The sequence below is a fragment of the Lissotriton helveticus genome, chromosome 7, assembly GCF_964261635.1.
Source record: "Lissotriton helveticus chromosome 7, aLisHel1.1, whole genome shotgun sequence".
Lineage (NCBI taxonomy): Eukaryota > Metazoa > Chordata > Amphibia > Caudata > Salamandridae > Lissotriton > Lissotriton helveticus.
In genome coordinates, this window is record NC_136068.1 from 1,677,976,220 (window position 1) to 1,678,003,130 (window position 26,911).

Sequence of the window (26,911 nt, forward strand, 5' to 3'; positions counted from 1 at the left end):
TATTTTTCTAAACTGGTGTGGTGTCCATTCGTAGTGTTTTCACAATGTTATTGTACAAATGCTTTACACACTTCCTCTGAGATAAGCCTGTCTGCTCGTGCCAAGCTACCAAGGGGGTGAGCAGGGGTTATTTTAAGAGTGTATCCCCCTTACCCTGACTAGAAGCAAGGGTCCCTATTTGGACAAACGTACTTACCTCCGCCAACTTGAGACCCCCATTTTAACTAGTTTCAATCCAGAAACTTATTGTAAGAATTTTTATGGCCCCCGAACAGTTAGCTGAGAATTAGATCACTGCACTGAGGGTAAATATAGTAGCTATACCACATGAGAAGTAGTGAGTACAGGGGAAGTACTAGCAAGGTGGTTGCACGGGGTTGCTATCACTGGGAGTCTATGGAATCCTGTAATTTGGATTGGGTAACATTTAACATCTGTGATTAGGCTCCAACATTTCAGCTTCAAATGGCATTTAAAAACTGAGAATAGGCAGGTCCATGCATTCACTTACTGCATGTATTTTTGCAGGCTCATAACTTTCTCTTACGGGAACATGGAGATAAAAGAATTGACCTAATGAGTTCTGAATACAAAGAGATATTTGATGCTGTGCCTTTTGCTGATAAAACAAGGTAAGGCAAAAATGTTGTCAAGCCATGTTCTAAATTTGCATGTACCCCATGAAATAGGAACTACTCCGGCCTGAATTATAGTAGTGTTATTTATCTTGGAGACACAAGTTTATTCATGGTCATTGTTTTCACTGATCAAAATGATTGGGGAGTTTCAGTTTGGAAAAAGCAATAAACGATGTGTTTTACGTTGTGTTTTGTACAACGTATTGCTTTCTTTTCATTTGCCTGATAATGCAAATTTGTAGACTAATTAAAACACGCATAAAATAAATGAACAGAATTGTGAGTTTAAAATATGAATGTGAGCCAGCACACATGCATATATGTATATGAAATGGGGAAAAATTTATACTATACAGTTCTTTGACGCCTCCACTAGGCAGCTCATGATCCAAGCTACTGTCATCTCTAGGCTGGATTATGCGAGCTCCCTGTTGGTAGGTCTGAACCAGGCTGAGATTGGACGCCTGCAACTGATCCAGAACGCTGCAGCAAGATCGGTGGTAGGATTACCTAGATCTTGCCCCACTTCCAGTACCTTGCGCTCATTGCACTGGCTCCCGGTGGCCCAGCGGATCCAGTTTAAGGTCCTCTGTGTCGCATATAAGATTCTGAAGGGATCCCCAGCTGTGATTCTGTCGACACTTTTGGCTCATTACATTCCAGCCCGAGCTTTAAGATCTGCTGATCTAGAGCTGGCTAGTGTCCCGCGCTTTAAGCGGAGTAGAGCTGGCGGGCGCTCCTTTAAAGTTCAGGCAGCGGTGCTTTGGAACTCCCTTCCCCCGGCGATTCGTGCCCTTGGGGATCTTCTTTCTTTTCGCCGGGCGGTGAAAACCTTTTTATTCCCTTAGTTTAAGTGTGCTTGACTATTGTTTCGTTGTGTTGTGCAGCTGCCTTGTCGGGCGCCAGGACGCTCCTTGGCTGGAGCATCTGTGCGCCTAATAAAAACGCATAACATAACATAACATAACATAACATAACGGATGTATGAGGTATATGCATTTTATTGGAGGAAGCAAGTAGAGGAATTCTTTCAATCAATGGGTTATCAGAATTGGGGGTCTGTATTGTATGTAGAATTGTTGTGGATAGGGTCTAAATAAGGAACAGTTTTATTAAACATGTATTGGTTTCCTGTGAGATACAAGTCCTCGACACTAAGACAACATAAGCATTTTCATTCAAACCAATTTGACTAGTTTATCCAGTCTTCATCAGGACTGGGCTCTAAAATTATGTCAATTGAAGGACGACTGATGTAAGTGTAGGATGGAAAAGCTCATTCCACAAGATGAACTTAAAGATACAAATTGTTTATCTTAGTTACAGAAGGCAGAAGACCCAGATCTTCTTTGTGAGATAGGAAACTTGATTCAAAGATGGTGTCATTTATTTACTGTTTTAGCGATGTTAAGGGAGTGCATAATGTAGACGTGAAACCCAGCTTCAAGCGTTCTTGTTTAAGAAATTGGAGGGACCTCGCAAATAAAACTGGCAACAGGTGCTTTGTGTGACCGGGTGAAATTGCAGTTTCTCTCACATAATTTTCAGTATCTCACTTTATGATTTTCATGCAAAATGTCTAGGAATATGGATTATGCCTCGTAGTGTTATTGAGATTTCACTTGAGTAAGACATCCTATTATGGGAGCACAGGAACAACACAATGAACTGAACATGAGCATCTGTCATTTGCAAGATTTTTCTCTACGGGGCAGATTTACAAGGCCCTTGCGCAACTTTTGTGTTATTTTTAACATGGGAAAAGTGACGCAAGGGGCTTGTAAATAAGCCCCTACATGTTTAGCATGACAAGGGTTCTCATATTCAAAATAGATGTGAGGAAGCCTTTTGTGTTAAAAACAGAGTAAATGCTAGATCTGCATTTCACGTTATAACGTATAATTTCATTTTCTGGTGAATTTTGCATAATTTCTGGGGGAAAATTTCGCACATTTCCCACATGCTTAGTTCTGTGTCTTTACTGTTGCTTTGATTCTGTACTTCTAGATTGGTAGCACATGATGTAACTATGTTGGGGGAGCATGATATGGAATCCCTTTACCTCGTTAGTAGTCCAAAAACAGGTTGCATGTTTTTGGACAACCAACTGATTCCCAACACAGACAAGGCAGAGGTCCTGATTTTCAGAAAAAAAGCACCCCATGGGATGCTTTCTGGTGGCCCTCAGAACTCTGACCTACTCCTACCCCCACAGACCACACAAGGTACCCAGACATCTTTCTGGACAACAAGCTAACCATGATGACTCAGGTCAAATCTGTCTCCTCCTCCTGCTTCTGCATCCTCTACATGCTTTGTAAGATTTTCTAATGGCTACCCACAAAACTCAGGATGCACCATCACCCAGGCCCTTATCTCCAGATGACTCGACTACTGTTACGTAGCGATCACAACTCACCTATTCCGATGACTATAGACCATACAGAACACCACATCCTGTATCTCCCTAGACAAATCAACATAATGCCCTACCTCAGGGAACTCAACTGGCTACTTGGACAGAAAGGATTCCAGGTAAAATTCCTGACCCATGCACACAAGACTTACAACTTACACAACAGCAGACCTGCCTACTTCAACCACCACCTGAAATTCCATCACACCATTAGACCACCAGACATGTCCGTTCGATGTCCATGGCCCTTTTCATAACCCTCACCCCTTGCATCTGACATAAAAGATGTAGTGGTTGTTACTTTTCCTAACTAGCAACAAATACATGGATTTGACAACTCTTTTGTCTATGGACCTCCCCATCTCTTCTAGAGTTCCCTAGGTTCTTAAAGACCTAGCTTTTCAGCTAATCAGCTAGCCCCTGCTAGCTCATATATGCCCTCAAGGGTGACAAGAAGTGCTCTACAAATCTACTGATTGATTTAATGATAGCCCGCACTGTGATCAGCTGTCAGAGTGCAGTGGGATTCACAATGATGAAGCATGCCACCTCTGGTGGGTGAGGGGTATCGTCCTTAAATGTGAATATCTGCTTTTGGAGCTGTGTTTTCCTCTGTGTGCTCCTGCTCCTTTTCTATTTATTCTTTTTGCTTCAAGACCCAAGTGTTTATATTGTAGACCATTATACTAGCCCCCTAGTGGGAAAAGTATTTAAAAAAACGTGTTATAATCTGTGAGAAAAGCACATTATAAGTTTTATTTCGGAGTCACATTGACCAGTGGCTGAAAATGTTACATGATGAAGCAGACACTTTACACAGTTGCCACCCAGTGTGCCTTCAGTGGTAACCTGTCATGACCCCTGGGCTTCCAACTTGCCATGGTAGCCCACCCATACTATGATACCAGTACCTTATGACAAAGTTGCTCAGTTGGTTACAAGGGCTGCAGTGGCTGATGACAATACCCATTGCCCTATGTATCTCTACCATCTAATAGTGAAGGCCCTCCTTTGTTAGCCCATCTAGAAATCTCAGAATCCAACACTGGGCACTCCTGGCACTCAGCTTGTTTTGCTTCACATGCTGGACTGTAGAGCCACAAAGCACTTGTGTGCTCAGCACTACAACTGTTATTTTCATACTGTGCAAGGCACGCGCACCGTACCCAACCCAGTCTCCTAGGGGACAGTTCATGTCAATGAGAGCATCATGACACTGCATTTTTACAAAACGCCTTGCCTGCTTAAATAATATATACATATATAAATATAAGCACCTGTCTTGCCAGGTGCTTATATTTTTGTGACAATATTCAATCAATACAGGGATGCGTGAAAAAAATTCAAACATAATAAAATCCTACTCCCATTAATAAAAAAGCTATAATAATTATATGAACAAAATGACACCAAAGTGGAAAAAATCAAATAAGGGGAACCAGAGATACAAATTATTAAGAAGTAGTTTATGTAAAAAATAGCACCAACAAGTGCTAAGTGACAATCCTAATCAATGGTCACAGTAGATCTGGACCTATTGCTTCAGTCTAGTAAGGTAACAACTTGGGCAGATCAGGTTTGCCAGGTTTGTACCAGTCATCCCGAGGTCTTGAAGTCAAGATTTTGTTTAAGTCCCAGGTTCTCAAAGATATTAGAAGAGGTCCACGTAGAAACAACCAAGGGTCACACAACCTTAGGAGCGGCACTTGGGGGCCAATACTCAATCTGGCAGAGCCACCAGCAGTGTCAAGGTCAGTGGAGAAGTGTGGCTCACTGGTTAGAGGAGGCAGACCTGGAAGCAGAGGTCAGCCCGGGACCAGGGTTTGATTCCCGGCTCGGCGGGGTCTTGAGTCCTAAAATGTCCATGGACTCGACAATTCTCGCTCCGGTGCCTACTCGATTCACGGGTTCACACTCTGCGACTCTGGGCAATAGCTTGCTTAATCTCCACAACGGCCCCTCACGGCGGGATGCCTGGTTTTCACCTTGCGGATACCCTGCCGGGGTTATCTCACAGGGGAATACCAGGACGGGTTCCCTAAGCAAGCGCTTAGAAACCGCTTGGTGATTTGCGCTATATAAATTCCTGTACATTTACATTTACATTTACACAGTCGGAACCGGTCATCTGGGAGTTGCAGGGAAAGGCTTTGTGTAGCTTTCTGTGTCCACGTAGCACAACACCAGAGTCTGAGTCTTTGTTCTAAGTAGAAGAGGGAACAAGTACTGGCCTTCAGGGCTCATTTTAGGTAACAGAGAGCGTGTCTAGACCTTTCCTTTTCTTGCTCAAGTCAAGCCGTGGTCTGAAGAAGCTATTTTGCAGACGCACTTTTATGTCGAGCACAAGGTTGTGGGTGGCACTTCACTATCAAAATAAGGTAAGCGTTCCCAGTGGTTATTTTTCCACTTTTGCAGTGGCTCCTGTGCACCCTATAGCGAATGATCCACCAGTGCCCCTCAGACTACTTCCAAGATGGAGACACTCAACTCCACTTATGCAAAACCTGTGTGCCCAACCAAAAATGTGTCCAGGGTAATGAGCTGTCCCTCCTCTGGGTTCACTCTAAACCAGTTCTATGCACAGCTCTTCCCCTACTAGGTTTTGTGCCTGCTTCACTGGAATATATATGTGTTTATGTCACCACTAAGTAGCTATAGCTAGGACCATGTTTCCATAGGAAAAGCATTTTATGGTTTGCTTATAACTTTGGAGCAAAACTGTAAGGAAATAATTTATCCAGCTCTGCATATTTTTAGAAACTGTGGGGGTGATCTGTCAAGTGGTAGGATGAAAAAAAGGCAGAGCCCCAAAACACTTTTTCCCCATTTATTTTTCCAATCAATCAATCGGGGCCTTTGTATAGCGCGCTACTCACCCGGAGGGTCTCAAGGCGCTTGGGGGAGGGGGGTCCGCTACTGCTCGAACAGCCAGGTCTTGAGTTGCTTACTGAAGGCGAGGTGGTCTTGGGTCAGGCGGAGGTGGATGGGGAGGGAGTTACACGTCTTGGCAGCCAGGTAGGAGAAGGATCTTCCTCCCACGGTGGCTCTTTGGATGCGGGGAACGGCAGCGAGGGCGTGGCTGGTGGAACGTAGTTGGCAGGCGGGAGCGTAGAAGGTCAGGCGGTCGTTGAGGTATCTGGGGCCTTGGTTGTGGAGAGCTTTGTGTGCATGGGTGAGGAGTCGGAACGTGATTCTCTTGCTGACGGGGAGCCAGTGCAGGTCTTTCAGGTGTCCGGAGATGTGGCTGTGTCGGGGGATGTCCAGTATGATCCAATGGAAATCAGAAACAGCTACAGTCAAAATGAATGAATGGCATTACACCAAATTTGGCAAAAGTTTTGATTTTGGCCCAGAAAGCATGCTTCTTGTGATTTGATGTAGATGTCTTCAGTAGTGTTTGAGAAATTAAGATTTAAAAAATTGAGATTTTATGAAGCATAGGATCCGCAGAGGTAACAAATCTTGAGATAAGATCTGATTGGCTGCCACCACATCAACAATGATGCAGCGCTAGCCAGTTTAGGACTCAGGGACTGAATTCCATGTCCAGAAAATAAGTTAAGAAAATATATAAGGGGCAGAGTAGGGATACCGGGCTCCTTATGTTTGCAGGGGGGGTCATAGAGGGATACCACACTGGGTAGGACAGTGGCAATTTTTTATGGACACCTCAGATCCACAGAGGGTAAGCAAAAATGATAGTCTCCTTCCTTTGGCAAACCTTTTCCCCTGGGTTGGGCCATGCCTAGGGGGCAGTACATTATTATTATGATTGGAGGGGGTATGAGGGCCCCCTCCCCAAGCTTTTGTGAGCCCCTGGGAACTCTATTCTCTTGGGTTGCTACATTATTAATCATTAGATGGAGGCGCAGGCCCCCCTCTCAGGTGATAATTCACAAAAGGTGAAAGGACTGTGTGACACCCCTCCTCCAGCTAGTAATAGACCCCAGAGACCACATCCCCTCAGGGCCAGATATAGATGCACTTTCCAGGGAGCCTATCCCTTGAGGCACTGCTATTTACTGTCTGGAAGAGTACCGGAATACCCCGTTTCTACTTTCCAAGGCAGAAAACAGAAGCCTGATTCTGCCTGGCAGAGAATAAAAAAATGCTGCTCCCATTTGGGCAGGAACAAAAATAGTGAGCCAGATCCTGCCATAATCCAGTAAGGTGTTGACAGGGGTACTAGCTGGGGTGGAAGGGGCCTTGGGATCCCCCTTCCACAGCCCCCAATGAATGTTGTCACTGGACTCCCACCAAAAATACAGAAATAGCTGGCATCTGCCAGGGGAGGCAGTTTGGCCCGTCTAAGGCCCTAGGGCTCCCCCGAAATCCCCACCCAAAAACTAAAGATGTGGATGCACCAGGCTGGCACTGGGGTATCCACAAATGTTTTTAAAATGAGAATAATAGAATAATGAAGGAGTGGCGAAGGAGGCCATTATGCCCTAGGGCATTTTTTAATTGTTTATGTTCTTGCTAGTTGTGCCCTTAGAATGTAGCAGGAGCACCACCAAATATTTGGGTAATGTTTTGGGGGCTGCAGGGAGTTGAGTTCAGCAGTCCACAACATTGAAAAAAGAACAGTAAGGGCATCATTAATATGATGTAAGTGCAGAGCACTGCCCACTACCACATCGGTCTGGGGACCGCCCGACAGCGAGGCAGAGGTCCAAACTCCCAATTTGGATGCAAACGTCGGGCTGGCAGTTGTAAACTGCTCCTTTCCACTGAGGCTCACACTGTGGCCCAGGAAAAGGGCTGCAGCAAAAGCCATCAAGTAAAGGAGCACTTTGAGCACATCCATGCACAGTGTGCCATGCAGCATGTGGTGCAAGGCACACGATGCATGGATGTGTGTAAGGGCATTACATGGGCCCCGGGCTGTAGGAGTGGCCCACGAGGGACATGGGCCCTGTTTGGGGCCCTCAATATCGCTTTCCAGCAGTCTATTCATTTCAGTCAGACCAGCATGAAAAGTCTGTCAGAAAGTTTAATTGTAATACCGACGGTGGTGCAGCCTTGGCACCGCCGTCATTTGGATTGCGATTCTAACCTCCACCCAGCCGGGATCAGCATATCCTATTGGAGATGACAGTCTTTCCATCAACAGATGATGGTCCAACCGCATGCATCAAAATGCGATGGTCAGACCTGAGGACTGCTGGGTCGTTGAATCTATGACCCCAAATAGAGAGTTTACCACATATTTTCTAAGACATTCCAAGTTGAAAATCCATGCTCTTCAGCTAGAGTGCTAAGAACTCTAGTGGTTGGCTAAATGGTTGTACTTTATGACCTGAAAAGTTTCTAAAAATCTCTAACGTGGTAAGGTCTTTTTTAAAAGGGCATTATTGAAAACATTCTATCCCAATCACTATTATTAAGCATTGTAATGAGCTAATACATTAAATATACATTTTTTATAGTAATTATTGACTATTTGACTAAGAAAATAGACCTGTTTTACATATGTTAATGTTCTCACCCCTTGATATAGCCATGCCACTTTTATTATCTTTTGTTGAGTCCTTTACAAAGCCAGTTGGTCTGCCTTACCTAAAATGACACATTGTATGTTGTTACATGATATAGCCAGCCATTTCAGGGGAGAGGTTGGTTGCACGGACTGAGGGGGAAGTGGGCCCAGGGCCCTTCACCCAAATGCATGTTACACATGACAATTGACATCTTACTTTGAATTAATAAGAAACATAGAATTTCACAAAGAAAAATAACTTTAAATTGACAGTTATAGTTTGTTATAAATAAAACTTAGAAATTCACTGGAAAAAAAAGATTAAGGGATGTTATCATTTTAAACAAACAAAAACATTGACATTCAGAAATTGTTGTTATCTCAAATAGCCATAACTTGTACCTTAAAGTATCTATAATCTGTACTTTCAGTATGCACTGCTAATTGACTCGCATATTACATCACTCATGACATGTTCTATGACAATGTTGATAGCATTGCTGTAAAATCTGAAATGACGACACTGTGCTTAATAGAGTTTCCCTACAGCTTTTTGTCCAATACTTCTGCTCACCAATGGACACTGCATCTCCTCACACTCAAAAGATGTTCCTTTGCCAGTATATCACATAGTCTAAAGTACCAAAGCAATAAAGGTGCTGTGTCTTTTTTATTCATATAGGCTGCCAAGGTAATATTTGCTCCACCAAGACACTTCCATTACTAAACAATCTGATTTTGTTTGATGTTTAAATATGGGCATGTGCATGTCTCATAGAACAAAAGCTGGTGCACGCTGTGGGGAACCCTACCATTGTTTTCATTTTGGCCAACAATTCACTCCAGTAGAGCTTCATCTGAGGGTAATTCCACCAAATGTGTTTTTGAAATCATCAGAAAGGCTTTGTCGCCTGTAGAGATGTGCAAGACAACAAATTAACAGGTAGCAAAGTGTACTGCATAGCTCTTGGAGCCTGTGAACTCGCCAAGTGTTGAAAAACTTTGACATGCCAATCATGCAACAAACATAATGTGACAATGATGTGGGACCTGGCCCTTTTCGCAGGGCCACCCCCCAAACATTTTTCCTTCCTCCTCCTATTTTTTACTGAATTCATTTTTGTTGGCCTTTGGACTGCTAACCAGTGCTAAAGTGACAGTGCTCTCTCCTCTAAAGAAGGTATTACTGTTGTATACCCAACTGACATATTTAATTTATTTGTAGGTCCCTAGTAAAGTGGCACTACAAATGCCCAGGGCCTATAAAATAAAAGGTACTAGACAGTCTGCAGCACTCATTGTATCAAACATCCCTTCAAGCATAATGCACTAGTGTGTGGCTAACATTTGGCAAGTTTAGAGGAAAAAAGTACCAATCAAATGTAACCTTTTAATGTGCATTTGTGCCTGCTACGCTATGGTTTGAGTGCTGTGCCATAAATAGTAGAATTGATTTTTTTCTTACTTCAAATTGCAGCAACATATTTCAATATGACTTGTGTTGGCAATCCACCTAGTAGAAGAACATGAGAAATGATAGACGCCCTTTTGTGTCCCCAGTATCCATTCCAAACTTCTGGATCAGAGGTTCTCTGGTTACATTTGTCTTGATTTGTTCATGAAGGGGGGGGCAGTTGTTTACGAGCCTGAAATTAGAGAAATCCTTGTTTCCTGGAACATGTCTGAAATTGTAAAGCAGTTCTCTAATTTTTTTAATCAAATGATCCTGGCTCTAAGGCCTGTAAAATGGCTGTGTTATAATGAATGGAGTAGGTGAGGAAGAAAAGGTTGTCAAATTAAAGTTTCTACTGCATCCCATACTGTCAGTGTTTTTTTGTGGATGTTTCTAAGTAAGTACTACTTGGTTTGCCTGGTTGTGGTTCCCATATTAATTGACAAGCGGTGTGTCCTGTTGGCACTCTGCCCATTCTCTTCAACATCTACTCTTCTGGACCGTTTAGCCCTTCAAAACTTTGTAGAAAAAAAGCCAAAAAAACAGACATTATCTATAGTTTTGCTTTTAACTAATCTTCTAAATAGCTCATTGGCATGTAATATCATCAGTCGGTCCGTGCTTTTCAGTTTCAGCATTGTACATGAAGGGGGCTTGTATGTTTCCCTATCACTCTGTCTGATGGGCTAAAAAACTCCAAACTGAGTGATGCCAGCTAAAATTCCACAATTGACTGAAGCTGTCACACGGTTGCAAAAGCTAAAGCTAATCTCCTCTGCTGCTGTTGTCCCTTCTGGCTTAAGGGCTCATGCTGGTGGTCCAACGGGAGGTACCTATATTACAATGCTGCAAGTTGTACCTGTGTCGGGGATCCTGACCTGTAAAAGATACACCCTGATATGTTCTTAGGATAAGAACTTTGGCCCTGCTGGGCTAGTGCTGGAGCTTTGTTATGCTGTATAAGGGTGTCTAATGGGGACAGTCTTTTTAGGCGAATGAGAGCTTCATACTGGCAGTTCCTGTATAGTTCATCGATGCATGATACTTTGCTACTGCTGGTTTCTACCTGTGTGGTGTGACTAGGTTCTGAATTTAAAATGATGTGTGAATCACTCACTGGGCTGCACAAAAAATTTCACTTGAGATAGTTGCCCTCTGTGTGTGCCTTAATATTGTGCCCATTGGAAAGCTGAGGTGAATTACTGTTAATAGACCATATGAGGGGTACAATGCACTATTCAAATAACTACATTGACACATGTGCTGTGGTGGGGAGGATAAATCCTCCACTAGCTGATCTACAATGCACCATTGAAGGCGATATCTTGCAGGAGGGTGCTGGACACCAAATTCTACTACTTCTCTCGCAGCAGATTTTATTTGTCCTATTGTTGCCTTAAAGCTGCAATCTCCTGGGTAATCAAACACTATTGCTTCAGTGACCTACTCACCCAATCTACTCCAATCTGACCAATTCTTTTTTAGGTCAAGCTAGACAGTGCAGCTGTGACTACAAGACCTACTGTAATCAGTCTGTGGGCATCAAGTCCATCCCCTTTCTTGACATTTCTTTTAATTTGTCTATGTCAGTGTACTTCAAAAATCCCTGCTTGCAAGTGGTCATTCCAGTCTCTTTGTCCCTCCTTTCTCTCTTCTGTTCCTCCCAGAGAGCAGGGGCTTAGTACTGTCTCATTCCACTATGGGTCTTTGGCTGTTCTCTGGGGGACAATTATTTTGCTTAGATTCCTACTGTGTTACCGTTTGTCTGTGTTCAACTTCAGCTCCCTACCTGCTTACATTAAAATAGAGCATTCTTACTCCCATCCCCTCTTACTGCAATAGATACATTACTGCTGCCTCCCCTCCATACCCCAATTCTGTTGCTTCTATTTAGGTTTATAAGGCTTTTTACACGCATAGAGGTTCGCCGTCAGTTGGGTTTTTCTTTGGTTGTACTGTTTGGTTTAGGCTTCCATTTTAGGTGGGATTGGGCTTGTTTTCTTCCCTACCTGCCTTTGCTCCCTTCTCATTTGTCTTCCATCATTCACAGGGTGTCGAACCGATGCTGAGGCTCCAGCACACATACCCAGCTTCAAAGTATGCAGCTCTGGTTGCTGTTCCACGTCCTCTCGCACTGCAGGCTGCGCGCAGTAGCAACAGCTCGCTCTACAGGCTTTTTGTTTCATTTTCGTACTGCTTTCCACAAGCACCAGTTGCTTACACAATTACAATGTTATATTTTCTGTAGACACGGGGAGATAATCGGCAGCTCAGGACATTTCTTAAATGTCTTTAACAGAACTGCTGATTTATCTCCCTGTGTCTACAAAAAATATTAATATGTTATTGCGTAATGTTACTTGTGCTTGTGGCAAGAAATACAAAAGTGAAGGGTTTGCTGTCACTGCATTAAATACATTAAGTAATGAGGAATTCACCAGGTATCAGGCCATTTGTGTTTAATAGATTTTTTTCCTCAAAATCTAAAAGCATGTAGCTTGTAAAGAATTGTGGAAAAAAAGATTTGTTAAAATCTTTCCACTCTTTGAAGGGAATACCTTTGATGATTCCTTAATACCTTTGGCCAGAGGAGCATTTAGCAGTTTTCACTGCCCCTTACTACCATAGTTTACTGATGGAGATCACTGATTGTGCCCATCTAAATTAAGTGGGCAGAATTAGAGACCTGTCTCTGATGGCACCCTGTTGTGTTTGAAAGCCACATACAGGACTTGGTCAGAAGATCAGCTTTCCTCCCTATTGAAGAAAAAAAACCTCTGGTGGGCTGCTTGGGCTACTCTCTTTCTCTGTGATACAGGCTCACTAATCAAAATGTACTTTAAGCCAGAAGCTGAGAATATCTTCCCAGAATGTATCTGTTTGTGGCTCTTTTTGACATTCTTTATTCAACATCACCTCAAAGACCTGCATCCTAGAAAATATTCAAACTCTTCCAGCATTCAAAGACTTCAGGTTAGTGATATTTAGAGAATGTTAGAAAAGGGGGTTTCTAGTTGGCAATGTCTGGCGCCAATGTCCAAACAGGGACCCTTCTTCCTAAGTGAGGGCGAGTGGACAACCCCTGCTCAACCCTGTGGTAAGGTAGCACGAGCAGTTAGGCCTATCTCAGAGGCAGTGTGTGAATCATTTATGACCATGTACAAGGCAGTAATAACACCACAAAAGGACACAACTTAGGTAGGTGTAGAAAAATATTATCTTTATCTAACAGTTTAATTCAAAACTCTCAAAGCATTTCAACAAGCTACAATGCACATAAAGTCAAAAAGAGGCAATAATGTATTCACCAGAACGTGACAATGAGCTCAAGGCCAGGGCCTACATCACCCGTTGCACACCAGATTCCTGCAATTGAAAGGGTACACAGCACGTAGCTTCTCGAAGAAGCGGAGACGATGACTGGCGGACTCCCAGCGACCACAAGATCGGGCTGCGGAGGTCCACAGCATGCACCCACACTGATTCAGGCACTTGGGGACAGGTGGGCTCTCAGCGGCAGCTGCACGCGGCTGTGGCGGCCAGGGCTGGTGGTGGCAATGACTCTCGTCTTGCAGCTTCGTGAAGGGCTCACAGCGGCAGCAGCTCTCTCTTTGCTGCGGCAGCCCACAGGATGAAGGGTGATGCAAAGTTGGCAAAGGTGCGGGCACTCAGTGGCAGCAGCTCTCTCTTAGCTGCAGCGGCCCACAGAACGAAGGGTGATGCAAAGTTGGCAAAGGTGCGGGCACTCAGCGGCAGCAGCGCTCTCTTAGCTGCAGCGGCTCACACAGGCTCAGCGAGGGTTTAAAAGGTTCAAATTCGGACGGGCTCTCAGCGGCGGCAGGTCTCTCTTAGCTGCGGCGGCCCACACACATTCAGTGCATGTTCCACGGGTTCAGTCCGCAGTCCTCACAGTAGAACTAGAGGCTCCGGATTACTCGACGGGGGCCTCACGTGCAAGCAGAATTCATCGCACAGGAATTCCGACGGCTGACAGGGTAAAGTCTAATGTCCCTGAGACTGATGCAGGAGGCGCTCTTGATTCAGGCCCTCGGGTCGTTTCTTAAGCAAGCTTGGTGAAAGTTTCAAAGTCCTTTCTTCTGTTCACTATGACAGAGTTCCCTCTTGACATCCAGAAGGAACACACTGGACAAAGTTCCAGCGCGGTGTTTGATACATAAAAAGTCTTTGTTCTCTAAAGTCACAAAATCAACTCAGTCCAGTCAGAACCAGTTTGCTGGGGTCGGGGAGCACTTGGTTTACGAGGCGACATCCTGCCCTTTCAGAATGAGGAGGTCTGCTATCAGATGCCCCGTGGGATGTGGAGCCATCATTCACCTTGCCAGGCACGGCCTTGCACAGATCAAAGAGTCCCCCTTCCCCATGCTCTGAATACCGATCTCTCTCTCTCCAGCCAGGACTGACCCAGCTGCTCCAAAACCAGATGGCCAATACACACACTAGCGAAGCCTACAGCAAATCTTAGGCCAGAAACTACCACATTTTCAGAAGAGGCATTTCCAAACATGGGATATATATACCGTCCTTTACTAAAAGGTGCCTCTCACTGTCCTGAGCATAAACATATCAAACTTGAAGTTCCTATCAGGTTCCTGGGGTCTGATAGTATGATAGAAGGTAATCTTCCACCGGCATATTCTGGCCTATGAGAACGGATCGTTTCACAGTAGCGACAGTGAACGAGCGGGTAACTCACTATCAGAATATGCTGCATCGATCTAGGCATTCTGGTTATATTAATTCATACAGTCATCTTTACACAGGGTACATTTGCTCTGTGGCATAGATTGGTAATGGCATGGCACTCAGAGCTTCTAAATCCAGCTACATAAAAGAGCGGAAGAGAAAGAGGAAGGGGGGCCCACGCCAATGATGCCAGGTCTAACACGCGTTCCCTCCAGCTGAAATGTGAGGAGAACTAACCATCCCCTTGGGGGTTCTCATCACTAATGCAGAAAAATCTGGGCAAACCCTCAGCATTGGCGTTTTCTGTACCAGGGAGCTGCTCCACCGTGAAATCCATACCCTGTAGGGAAATGGACCACCTCAATAACTTGGGGTTCTCGACACTCATCTGCATCAACTATCTAAGGGGCTGTGGTCCATCTGCACCCGGAAGTGAGTCCCAAACAGGTATGGTCCTAACTTCTTCAGAGCCCAGACCACAGCAAATGCCTCACACTCAATGGCACTCCACCTCTGTTCTCGGGGAAGTAACCTCCTGCTTAGGAAGGCTACCGGTTGGTCTAGTCCCTCCTCATGGATCTGTGACAGAACTGCCCCTATTCAATGCTCTGAGGCGTCTGTCTGGACAACTAATTCCTCGGAAAAGTTGAGCGCCTGAAGCACGGCGTGCGGTGCACATGGCAGTCTTCAGGGCATCAAAAGCGTTCTGACAGGTGTCAGTCCAGTTGAGAGGAAGAGAAAAGAGGAAGGGGGACCCATGCCAATGATGTCAGGTCTAACAGAGAGAGTTAAATATTAATTGTTTGTATTGTATTGTGAGACTGCTGTAGGGCCCTAATACTGTCCTGTGTACCTTTATAGTAAGATTCTGTCTGGCCCTCAAAATTGTACTATTAACGCTTGGATATCCAAAGTGTTGTATGCAGATTATTAGTGAACATTCATTTCTGATCACTGTCTTAAGTTATGGAGCATTAACAACTGCTATGTTTCCCTTCCTGGGCAAAACGTATGCCAAAGTCATGCACATACATTTGCACAGTAGTTCATGGTGTGTGCATGGTGCAAGGCAGCAAAATAGTGTGCCAGGTGTGGCTAACTGCTGAACATGACTGACAAATCTTGAGAGAGCTCAGGCCTATTAAATCTTTTATCATCCTGAAATGTGGTTGGCCTTGATTTCCCAGTAGAGGCAGCGCTGGGGGCTCTGCTACAACAGTAAAGTAAATTACTGACAATGTTGTAATAATCGTCCTTTTTAAAAACACCTTAGTGGGACCTAAAAGAGCAGCCTGGGGTGTTCCTGGTTTCTGTGTCAACCAGATACTTTGCCACGTGAGGGACCATGAGCATCGAGAGCGCCTGCAGTTTGGCCAACCTTGGTGCTGTATTCACTTTATGCTCCATAAGGCCCACTGGATCCCTCCACATCTTTGGCCCCTCGGTGGACAGGTAGTTACAGTGGTGCCTAAGCAGTGGAGGTGCTAGTGATACTGGTGGATGCTGGCAAGCCACCCACAGATGCTCACTGCTGCTGTGCATGTCTTCCCCAGTAAGGCGGCGATACAGTTGTGTTGGCATGAAGAGGGAGCAGTTGCAGCAGTGGATTGTATGACAAAATATAGAAAGACAGAAAATCGACCGACAAAAATATCGACACAGAAATATTGACGTAAAAAATATCGAAGTCCTATCTACATAAAGGTAAGTACAAAATTATTGAAAATAAAATATCGTTGTCAAAAATATGGATGTTTAAAATATTGTTTTTTAAAATGTTTTAATAATAATGTAAAAATAGGTAAAAAATTAATTAAATTAATAAAACTATACATATAAACACTAAAACATATTTAAAAAAGAATAACTAATACATATAATTTTTTAATTAATTAAACATCTACATATAAATTAATATATATATACTTACTTAGCGTTGGATAGCGTAGGGGTAAAAATTACTATTCCCACTACAGTGAGTGCAACAGTAGGGAAAGAATTGGCTAGTGTAGGGGTAAACATTACTATTCCAATTCCAGAGAGTGCACCAGTAGGGAAAGCGCTGGATAGCGTAGAGATAAAAATTACTATTCCCACTCTAGAGAGTGCAACAGTAGGGAAAGCGCTAGATACCGTAGGGGTAAAAATTACTATTGCCACTCCAGTGAGTGCAACAGTAGGGAAAGCGCTGGATAGCATAGGGGTAAAAATTACTATTCCCACTCCAGGGAGTGCACCAGTAGGGAAAGCGCTGGATAGCGTAGGGGTAAAAATTACTATTCCCACTCCAGTGGAGTGCAACAATAGGGAAAGCGCTGGATAGCTCAGGGGTAAAAATGACTATTCCAACTCCAGAGAGTGCAACAGTAGGGAAGGCGTGGATAGCATAGGGGTTAAATTAACATACTTATCAATAACATAAGTTTTTTATAAAAAAAATAACATATTATAATTAATTTACAAAAACATTATGAATAAATACCAATAAATGAAAATTAATATTGACCTAAATAACATTAAATTACATCCCACACTATTCCCACTTTAAAACACAACACACTACTCATACAAAAACCCCACAATGTAACTATCAATTAATTAATCGAAAACAATTAATATTAAATTAATATAATTATAAAATAACGAAATAATAAATGTTAATCACCAATTAATAATTAATCATCAATACATTAAATAACAATAACAATAGATAAAAAGTATTAATACATTTATTAGGATGTATATATTTAACTAATTAATAAAACTTAAGTAGCAATTAATATTTAATTAACAATTAATTAATAATAATACCAATAAATAAAACAATCTCATTAATTAATTTAATGTAATTATTTCCCACCCTATTCCCCCATAAACCCACAACCCACTACACATAAATAATCACATAATTAATGTAATCATCAATTAATCACTTAATCAAAATTAATCACCAATTAATTAATATTTACCAATAAATTAATTAACAATAATAATACATAAAAATTAATAATACATGAACGCAAATTAATATAATTAACTAATTAATATAAATTAATTACCAATAAATAATTAACAATTCATTTATCAGCAATACCAATTATTAAAACACATTAATTAATTAATTCATTATAATTAAATTACTTCCCACCCTATTCCCCAATAAACCCACAACCTGCTCTGATACTAAAACGCAAAATTTTATGTAACCACATTTCTAAACATTTCTTTTAAAATGTATAAAAATACCTAAACATTTTTTTTTACATACATATGAAATACATACTAAAATACATAGCACAAAAAAATCGATATTATTAACAACGATATTTTTGCTTACAATATTACTTACTTCGATATTTAAAAAAACAATATTACTTACCTTGGGGTCGATATTCTGTCCCTACGATATTAAAAGCTCGATATTAATGTAGGTCGGTATTTAAAATTAAATATTTTGACTGACCACTGCGGCAGTGATAGCCTGGTGCACAGAGGGATGCCATTTTCTATTGAGTTTAGTTTTAAAAGTAAGATCCACTACAAAAAAAACTAACATATCAATGTTATCCTCATTAAAGCTTACAGCAAAAATGTTGGAAGGAAAAATATTCTTCAGACTAAGGGCAGAACTAAGTCGTAAATCAAAATACTCCTTTGTAATAATCGTCCAAGGAGAACCTGAATCAGCCATGAGTTCTAATTTGATATTTAAGACTTCAACCTCACACAAAGGTTTTTTAATACAAATGCAATCAGTAGGATCATTTTCATTTGAGACACCTCCATCAAATATACCACAAAACCATTCTAGTCCTCACAGTGATTCCCATTACATTCGCACTTACTCACTTTGGGAATTTCTTCCATGAAAGATGCTACCTTTGCTTGAGAATTTGGGATACATTTCTTAACATCTCTACACATGTTTGAAAAATGTCCTGACCTACCACACTTCCTACACTCTCTGTTGATAGCGGGGCATCCCCCATATGAAGCCAACTGTTCTACTACCACATCTAAAACATATGAACGACTTGTCAAATCTTCTGACATTTCCCTGAACATTGATCCTATTAGAATTGAAATTATAATTAAGGATGTGCATTTCCATTGCCAGCTGATTCTGTGCGTTTTACCAAACATACTTCATATCACAGAATCAGCCTTCTGTTCACTGTGTTTCTTCATTGTACTCATCCACTTTTCAGACTGTTCTAAAGATTTGGCAATTGCAATGGCTTCAGATAATTTTAAATCACCCAATTCCCACAACCGTTCCTGTGTTTTCTTATTTTTTACATGAACAATAATTTGGTCTCTCAACATCTCATCACACATACTACCAAAATAACAATGTAAGGATAATGACCTTAGAGCAGTATTAAACTCATCAAACGATTCTGTATCCAGTTTCGCTCTGGTATAGAACTTATACCTGTTTAAAGCAATATTTGTCACAGGTTTAAACCTCTTTTCTAATCTTAATAAGGCTTCCTTATAAACATTAGTGCACTCACCCTCCCCTTCAGAAGGTGGAATTTGCCCTAAACACCATGTGTCCTTCAGAGCCTAAACAATGTAAAAGAATACTCTTTTTTTCTCTCTGCTCCCATACGTTCGCCATCGATAGCCTTCATGTAATTGATGAATTCCTCCTTCCACCGTGTCCATGGCAACGGTGGATCTCCTTTATGTTGTAAAAATGTATCAGGTGGTTCAAATTGCATAGCCATAAGTTCTAAGAACTAGATATATTACAAAGAACCAAAAGAAATGAAAATATAAAATTATATATATATAATAGAATGGTAATAATAAAAAAAAAATATATAAATATTTGGTGATGAAATATTGTTGAAATGTTAATAAATAAAAGTCACTTCTATCCAAGTCATCCAAGTGTCGAATCCAATAAGCAAAAAGTCTCACCTTGTATCTAACATGAAAAGAAAACTCTTTTTTTTTGTAAAGAACGAGTTCAAACACTCCTTTTCTGAAGAAACGATGCTGCTGCAATATCGTAAATAAACCGTATGTATCAGTAAGTAAAAATCCCTTCACTCGGTGACCAGTTGTCATAGAAGCCTGGTAAACAAAATGGCCGCACGTTTTTTAATGATGTTGCACGTCACGTAGCGTACGTAGCGTAACGTCAATATCCACGCACAGACCAATGCTGAGGAACTTCACTTGTAGTCGTGGGTATAGAATATCCAGATCCCTTCTCGAGAAAGGAATGCAGGCGCACGCAAATAAGTTGTACAGTAAGACTCGCTCGCGCAGCGCCAGCCGAACTTCAAATGTAAACACTTTCTTGAATCTGTGAAAATAAGTTTAAATTCTTCTTCTCCCGACCCAAACCAGATAGAAAATCCGGGTTTCCAGGAAATCGAAGCAAGAGAGGTTTCCAAAAACGATATTTCCTCCAAATTAAAATCCAGCTTCCATGTTAATCCAAACATTCCTTTAAATATCGCAATTCACTCCACGCCTGTGCCACTATGATGTTGGTGGAGTCTTCAGTTTCCTTGGTTGACCCTCGTCGCCAAATTATGTTACAGCATAGACTGAAACATATTTAATTTAGGATCTTTAATCCAAGATAAGTGGCACAGCAACAAACAGGATCTGGCTGGCAGACAGGAACAGTGCAACTGACCTGGTGCATAGCAGCAGTGGGGATTCTAAGTAGAACCAAAGCACTACTGAAAGATGCACAGTGTTTAAAGAAACATTACTAATGTAAATATGTACAAAGCAGAATGTAACATAGTTGTATTCTGGTAGTTAGCTGTTTCCAGGACTTCACTGTCACAATCAACACAAAGGGACCCATTAGGATGAAGGGAAGACTTTGTCTGCCCGACATTCCATCGTAGAAAGGGATCGCCCGCCATAAGGGCCGGGTTCCCGTGGGGGAAATTAGGATGAGCCCGCCACAGTCGCGGACGCATCTTGTATTTTTAAAATACATATTGTGCATTTCAAAGCACAACGTGACTGGCAACGCGCGGTGCCTGCCACGTTGTTCTTTGAAATGCAGGTACACCCCCAATGCACCCCCTACCCCTCCCGGAGTCCATGGGGGTCCGCAACTGGCCACCGCAGGTAGACTCCGCATGCCAAAGACATTCCCCAGCACACATTGTAATATGGCTGGCGGTGCCAAACAGACACCGCCACCATATTGCAGCCTTTTCCACCCCGGTCGCAAGGCGACCGGGGCAGAAATGCAGCAGACGGTCTTTCCGTCCGCCATGGACCCCCCAGCCATAATAATATGGCGGGGGTCATTCCTGCAAGGATGGCGGGGGTGATCCGCCCACCATCCTAATGGACCCCAAAGTTTCTAAGCCTATAAAATTCCACCCTATTTGCAGTGATCTCTGGTTGTAGTCCCAATCGGGGGCAATCCCTCAAGTGGAAATGGGGCTGAATTTGAATTTTAGCAAGGGTGCTGGGAATATTTTGCCCCTTGGCGGCCACATATAGAATCATATAATCTTTGCAAAGTTTTATCTTGAGTGCACCCTGAATGAGAGCCCTAATCTGAAGATCTTGCCCTAATGCAGCAAACCAGAGCCTCTAAAAACAAGGCAAACAAAACAGGTGACATAGGGCATTCTTGCTCTGTGCCTCTTTTAATGGTAACATACCCCGCCCTTTGAAAGTTAATTAACATTTTAGCCTGCGTCTACTTATACTCATTTTCGCATAAGCCTACCATTTTCCAGGAAAAACTGAAATTCTGAAGTATGGCAGTCAGGACCTCCCACTGAACGAAATCAAAGGTATTTTTGGCATATTGCATGATGATAGTCGCCTCTGCAGTATTATTAGAGTAATAATCAATATGAGGTTGGTATTAGATGAGATCAACCTAGCAGCCAGAAAAACTCTTAGGTCAAAATGGACCAATGTTTGCACCAAGAAAACTAACTTAGCTGCAATGGTTGTGGTAAAGATTTTATAGTTGCTATCCAGCAGGTTAATTGGGTGATAGGTGCTTAGTGTGGCAGCAGCCTTATATTTTATTCAGGAAACTGATGATCATTTCTTCCGTAAATGAACTGGAAAGCACCCATACTTCCGGAATCTCATTGAAAAGAATTGCTAAAAACCTAGCCACTTGAGTTTCAATTGATAGGCCATCACACCCACAAGGTTAGGCATTGGGGGAAAAATTGATTGTGTCTTGCACTTTAGCCAGGGTAATAAGTGCTGTAGCAATAGCTTGTAACTCACTAGACAGGGCTGGAAACCAAATAAAATGCAAACATTTCTCAATGTGCACAGGATGAGAACTATTATTTAAAGCAGATTGCCTTGTATAGTGGTGATTAAAACGTTGCCAATCAGATCTGACTGGGTAGCCACTTGGCCCTCTACTTAATCAAAGATTGCCATAATACAAATATTAATCCTTTTTTTCTTAACTGACCATGCCAAAAAGCTCCCTACATACAGGTTTTTAGATTAACAATTTCCCTAGACATATAATAATCTTTACATTTTTGCCATGCTTGTTGGACCTTGGTTTTGGTACTCAGTATAATTGTTATTTTATTGTGCTTTTATGGATTCTTGGAAGCCGAAAAAAGCTATTTGAACTTGAACTAGTACTCAGTGTTTGGATTATGGAATTGGTAAGCATGGCCTGATCGAGTTCATACTGTGGAGCCGCAGCATGTTGCTTTCTATGTTAATTAATTTGTGCTCTAAAATAAATTGCCTTGCTCCATAAAAATGCTATGAAGGCATCTCAAACTGCAATAGAAAAGGCTGAGCCTACATTTCTTTAAAAAAATTGATCTATGACAGATCGCATTATCATAATAAATCTTTTTCCAGTTAACAATGAACTGTTGAGTGACCAATGAGGCTGTTGAGGCCTCTAATCCTTCAGTGATACCTCAACAAGTGAGAATGAATGGTGCGAAAAGGGATTCAATAATATACCTGAATGGATTCTGCTCCACAGATGGGAAATACAAAAAATAAATTCTTAAAGCATACTTATACCGTTTTTTATAATACGGATATGACAACCTGAGAGACTCTTTAATCCCCCAGCCTACAGCCGGCGCACTAACACCACAATGTTCACAGTGCCAAATGCTATTGATAGGTGCAGTAGGATAAGGACAGCTCAGCCCCCCATCCATCTGCCTGCACATCTCCTCTGTGGCCATTATCAGGGCATACTCAGTAGAATGATGTGGTCTGAAGCCATGGTGGCTGGGATCTAAGTGATTGTTAGAATCAAGATGTTGGATTAACTCACTATTTAGTGATTTTTCAAGAATTTTAGCTGCCATTGGCAAGCATGACATCGGTCGGCAGTTTTAACATCAGTCGGATCCAGGGCGGGCTTTTTCAGAAACGGTCTGATAAAAGCCTTCTTCCAGGACAGAGGAAAAATCCCTGACTTAATTACTTCGTTTATGAGTGGAGCTAAATGGGAGCCAATCTTTTCTGAGACCAAATGTAGAGTGGTGGAGGTACAGGGATCATTAGGAGATCCTGACTTAGTTAGTAGAAGGTCATTCACATTCTCTGGGGTAAGGACCAAAAAGCTGGTTAGTTTTCCTTTAGTGGAATCATCCTTGACGGTCATTCTATTGGCTTTAGCTGCGTAGGGTGCTACTTTAAGGAGGTCATTGTCGATTGATTGCACCTTCGTTTTAAAGAAGTTGGCTATCTTGTTACAGAAGGTTTGATCAGGTCTAAACTGATTAGCCTGCTGATGCTTGGATAGGGCTTGAACAGTTTTAAAAAGATCCTTAGACGAGTTCTTAGCTGCCTCAATTCTGTTTGTGTAATAATCCATCTTAGATTTTTTGATAGCCTCCTTATATTCTTCTAAGGCTAGTTTATATGCCAATTTATGTTCCTTGCTATAGTCGGTCGACTCTTCTACATTTAGACTTAATGTTTTTAAGGTCTGGGCCGTACCAGGGTGGTGTCGCCTTGCATCTTCTTGTTTTTATAGTTTTTTCCGGGGCTACCTGATTGGCTGCTGATCTAACCCATTCCTCAAACTGATGCACCGCCTCGTTGTTATCTGCGGCCTGTGAGGGAGGGCATTTGTCAAGAGACTCTTCTAGGTCGTTCTTCTGTATTTTATGCTAGGATCAGGTGTTTACAAGAAGTGGTCTATTTGAAATGTGGTGGTTGGGCTGCGTTATTTTGATTTTTAAATGTACAGCTTTGTGATCGGTCCAGGGTAGTGGTAACATTTTGACCAGAGTGATGACGGAATTGTTGATAAATATGCCGTCCAGAGTGTGACCAGCCGAATGTGTGGATTCCAAAACAATTTGGGTTAGACCATGTGCTGCCAGGTTGTCTAGTAGCCTCGCAGTGTCTGTATTATAATCCAATTCAAGGTGAATGTTTAAATCACCCAGAATAGTAAACATGGGAGATTCTAAACAGAATTCAAGAAGGGTCTGGAGAGCCAAGGTAAAAGCCTCTCTAGCCCCCGGTGGTTGATATAGGAGAATGGTAAAAAGCATAGCCTTATTCGGAAGTAATAGGGTGAGCTCTACTCAAACATTTAGGCGGGAGCCATAAAGTATGGCAATGCCTCCACCTATTTTCCCTTTCCTGTCTAGGCCAGTCACTGAATATCCTGCTGGGAGCACTGTATTCCAGTCAGGGTCAGATGCCTTGTTTGCCCAGGTTTTGGTCGGGAATACCATGTCTGGGCTAGAAAGCAGCATCATACATTCAAACTCATATTCATGTTTAATCAATGACCGGGTATTGTACCGCTTTGTCCGCCATAAGTGTGGAAGGGTATGCTCAGACGTGAGTCCCTTGCTCACTTTGCCACTGGACTCAAGCAAGCCGGGCTGAAGACGGCTGCAATGCCAGAAACCGGTCCTCGGTAGCTTGTTTCCGGTCCAGGGAAGGCATGGCTTGGCAGTTCGGGCTGGACTGTTCCCATGAGGCACAGGGTCAGACTGATTTGCATATGGCCATGTCTGAACTGGGGTGGCAGAGTGGGCTAAAGAACGGTGATGGATTAAACCCAGATCTTTTGACTGGGTGTGAGTGTTTGATTGGTTCAGATGCTCCGTCCATCACCACCCCCTTTTGTACCGCTTTGTCCGCCATAAGTGTGGAAGAGTATGCTCAGACGTGAGTCCCTTGCTCACTTTGCCACTGGACTCAAGCAAGCCGGGCTGAAGACGGCTGCAATGCCAGTAACCGGTCCTCGGTAGCTTTTTTCCGGTCCAGGGAAGGCATGGCTTGGCAGTTCGGGCTGGAATTTTCTTCATGAAGCACAGGGTCAGACTGATTTGCATATAGCCATGTCTGAACTGGGGTGGCAGAGTGAGCTAAAGAACGGTGCTGGATTAAACCCAGACCTTTTGACTGGGTGTGAGTGTTTGATTGGTTCAGATGCTCCGTCCAGCACCACCCCCTTTTGTACCGCTTTGTCCGCCATAAGTGTGGAAGGGTATGCTCAGACGTGAGTCCCTTGCTCACTTTGCCACTGGACTCGAGCAAGCCGGGCTAAAGACGGCTGCAATGCCAGAAACCGGTCCTCGGTAGCTTGTTTCCGGTCCAGGGAAGGCATGGCTTGGCAGTTCGGGCTGGACTGTTCCCATGAGGCACAGGGTCAGACTGATTTGCATATGGCCATGTCTGAACTGGGCTGGCAGAGTGGGCTAAAGAACGGTGATGGATTAAACCCAGATCTTTTGACTGGGTGTGAGTGTTTGATTGGTTCAGATGCTCCGTTCATCACCACCCCCTTTTGTACCGCTTTGTCCGCCATAAGTGTGGAAGGGTATGCTCAGACTTGAGTCCCTTGCTCACTTTGCCACTGGACTCAAGCAAGCCGGGCTAAAGACGGCTGCAATGCCAGAAACCGGTCCTCGGTAGCTTATTTCCGGTCCAGGGAAGGCATGGCTTGGCAGTTCGGGCTGGACTGTTCCCATGAGGCACAGGGTCAGACTGATTTGCATATGGCCATGTCTGAACTGGGCTGGCAGAGTGGGCTAAAGAACGGTGATGGATTAAACCCAGATCTTTTGACTGGGTGTGAGTGTTTGATTGGTTCAGATGCTCCATCCATCACCACCCCCTTTTGTACCGCTTTGTCCGCCATAAGTGTGGAAGGGTATGCTCAGACTTGAGTCCCTTGCTCACTTTGCCACTGGACTCAAGCAAGCCGGGCTGAAGACGGCTGCAATGCCAGAAACCGGTCCTCGGTAGCTAGTTTCCGGTCCAGGAAGGCATGGTTTGGCAGTTCGGGCTGGACTGTTCCCATGAGTCACAGGGTCAGACTGATTTGCATATGGCCATGTCTGAACTGGGGTGGCAGAGTGGGCTAAAGAACGGTGATGGATTAAACCCAGATCTTTTGACTGGGTGTGAGTGTTTGATTGGTTCAGATGCTCCGTCCATCACCACCCCCTTTTGTACCGCTTTGTCCGCCATAAGTGTGGAAGGGTATGCTCAGACGTGAGTCCCTTGCTCACTTTGCCACTGGACTCAAGCAAGCCGGGCTGAAGACGGCTGCAATGCCAGAAACCGGTCCTCGGTAGCTTGTTTCCGGTCCAGGGAAGGCATGGCTTGGCAGTTCAGGCTGGACTGTTCCCATAAGGCACAGGGTCAGACTGATTTGCATATGGCCATGTCTGAACTGGGGTGGCAGAGTGGGCTAAAGAACGGTGATGGATTAGACCCAGATCTTTTCACTGGGTGTGAGTGTTTGATTGGTTCAGATGCTCCGTCCATCACCACCCCCTTTTGTACTGCTTTGTCCGCCATAAGTGTGGAAGGGTATGCTCAGACGTGAGTCCCTTGCTCACTTTGCCACTGGACTCAAGCAAGCCGGGCTGAAGACGGCTGCAATGCCGGAAACCGGTCCTCGGTAGCTTGTTTCCGGTCCAGGGAAGGCATGGCTTTGCAGTTCGGGCTGGACTGTTCCCATGAGGCACAGGGTCAGAGTGATTTGCATATGGCCATGTCTGAACTGGGGTGGCAGAGTGGGCTAAAGAACGGTGATGGATTAAACCCAGATCTTTTGACTGGGTGTGAGTGTTTGATTGGTTCAGATGCTCCGTCCATCACAACCCCCTTTTCTACCGCTTTGTCCGCCATAAGTGTGGAAGGGTATGCTCAGACGTGAGTCCCTTGCTCACTTTGCCACTGGACTCAAGCAAGCCGGGCTGAAGACGGCTGCAATGCCAGAAACCGGTCCT

General features: G+C 43.2%; 1 protein-coding gene across 2 annotated transcripts in view; it reads left to right on the forward strand.

Annotated features, from left to right (window-relative positions):
* LOC144770655 (putative methyltransferase DDB_G0268948) overlaps positions 1-26,911 on the forward strand; it is a 430,911-nt gene that overhangs the window by 304,008 nt on the left and 99,992 nt on the right. Inside the window, exon 5 of one of the 2 annotated variants that reach the window (XM_078655366.1) lies at positions 529-632. The exons of the other annotated variant lie outside the window; for it this stretch is intronic. Coding sequence (XP_078511492.1) covers positions 529-632 — 104 coding nt within the window. The remainder of the gene's footprint in view (positions 1-528; positions 633-26,911) is intronic. 2 annotated transcript variants of the gene reach the window in all.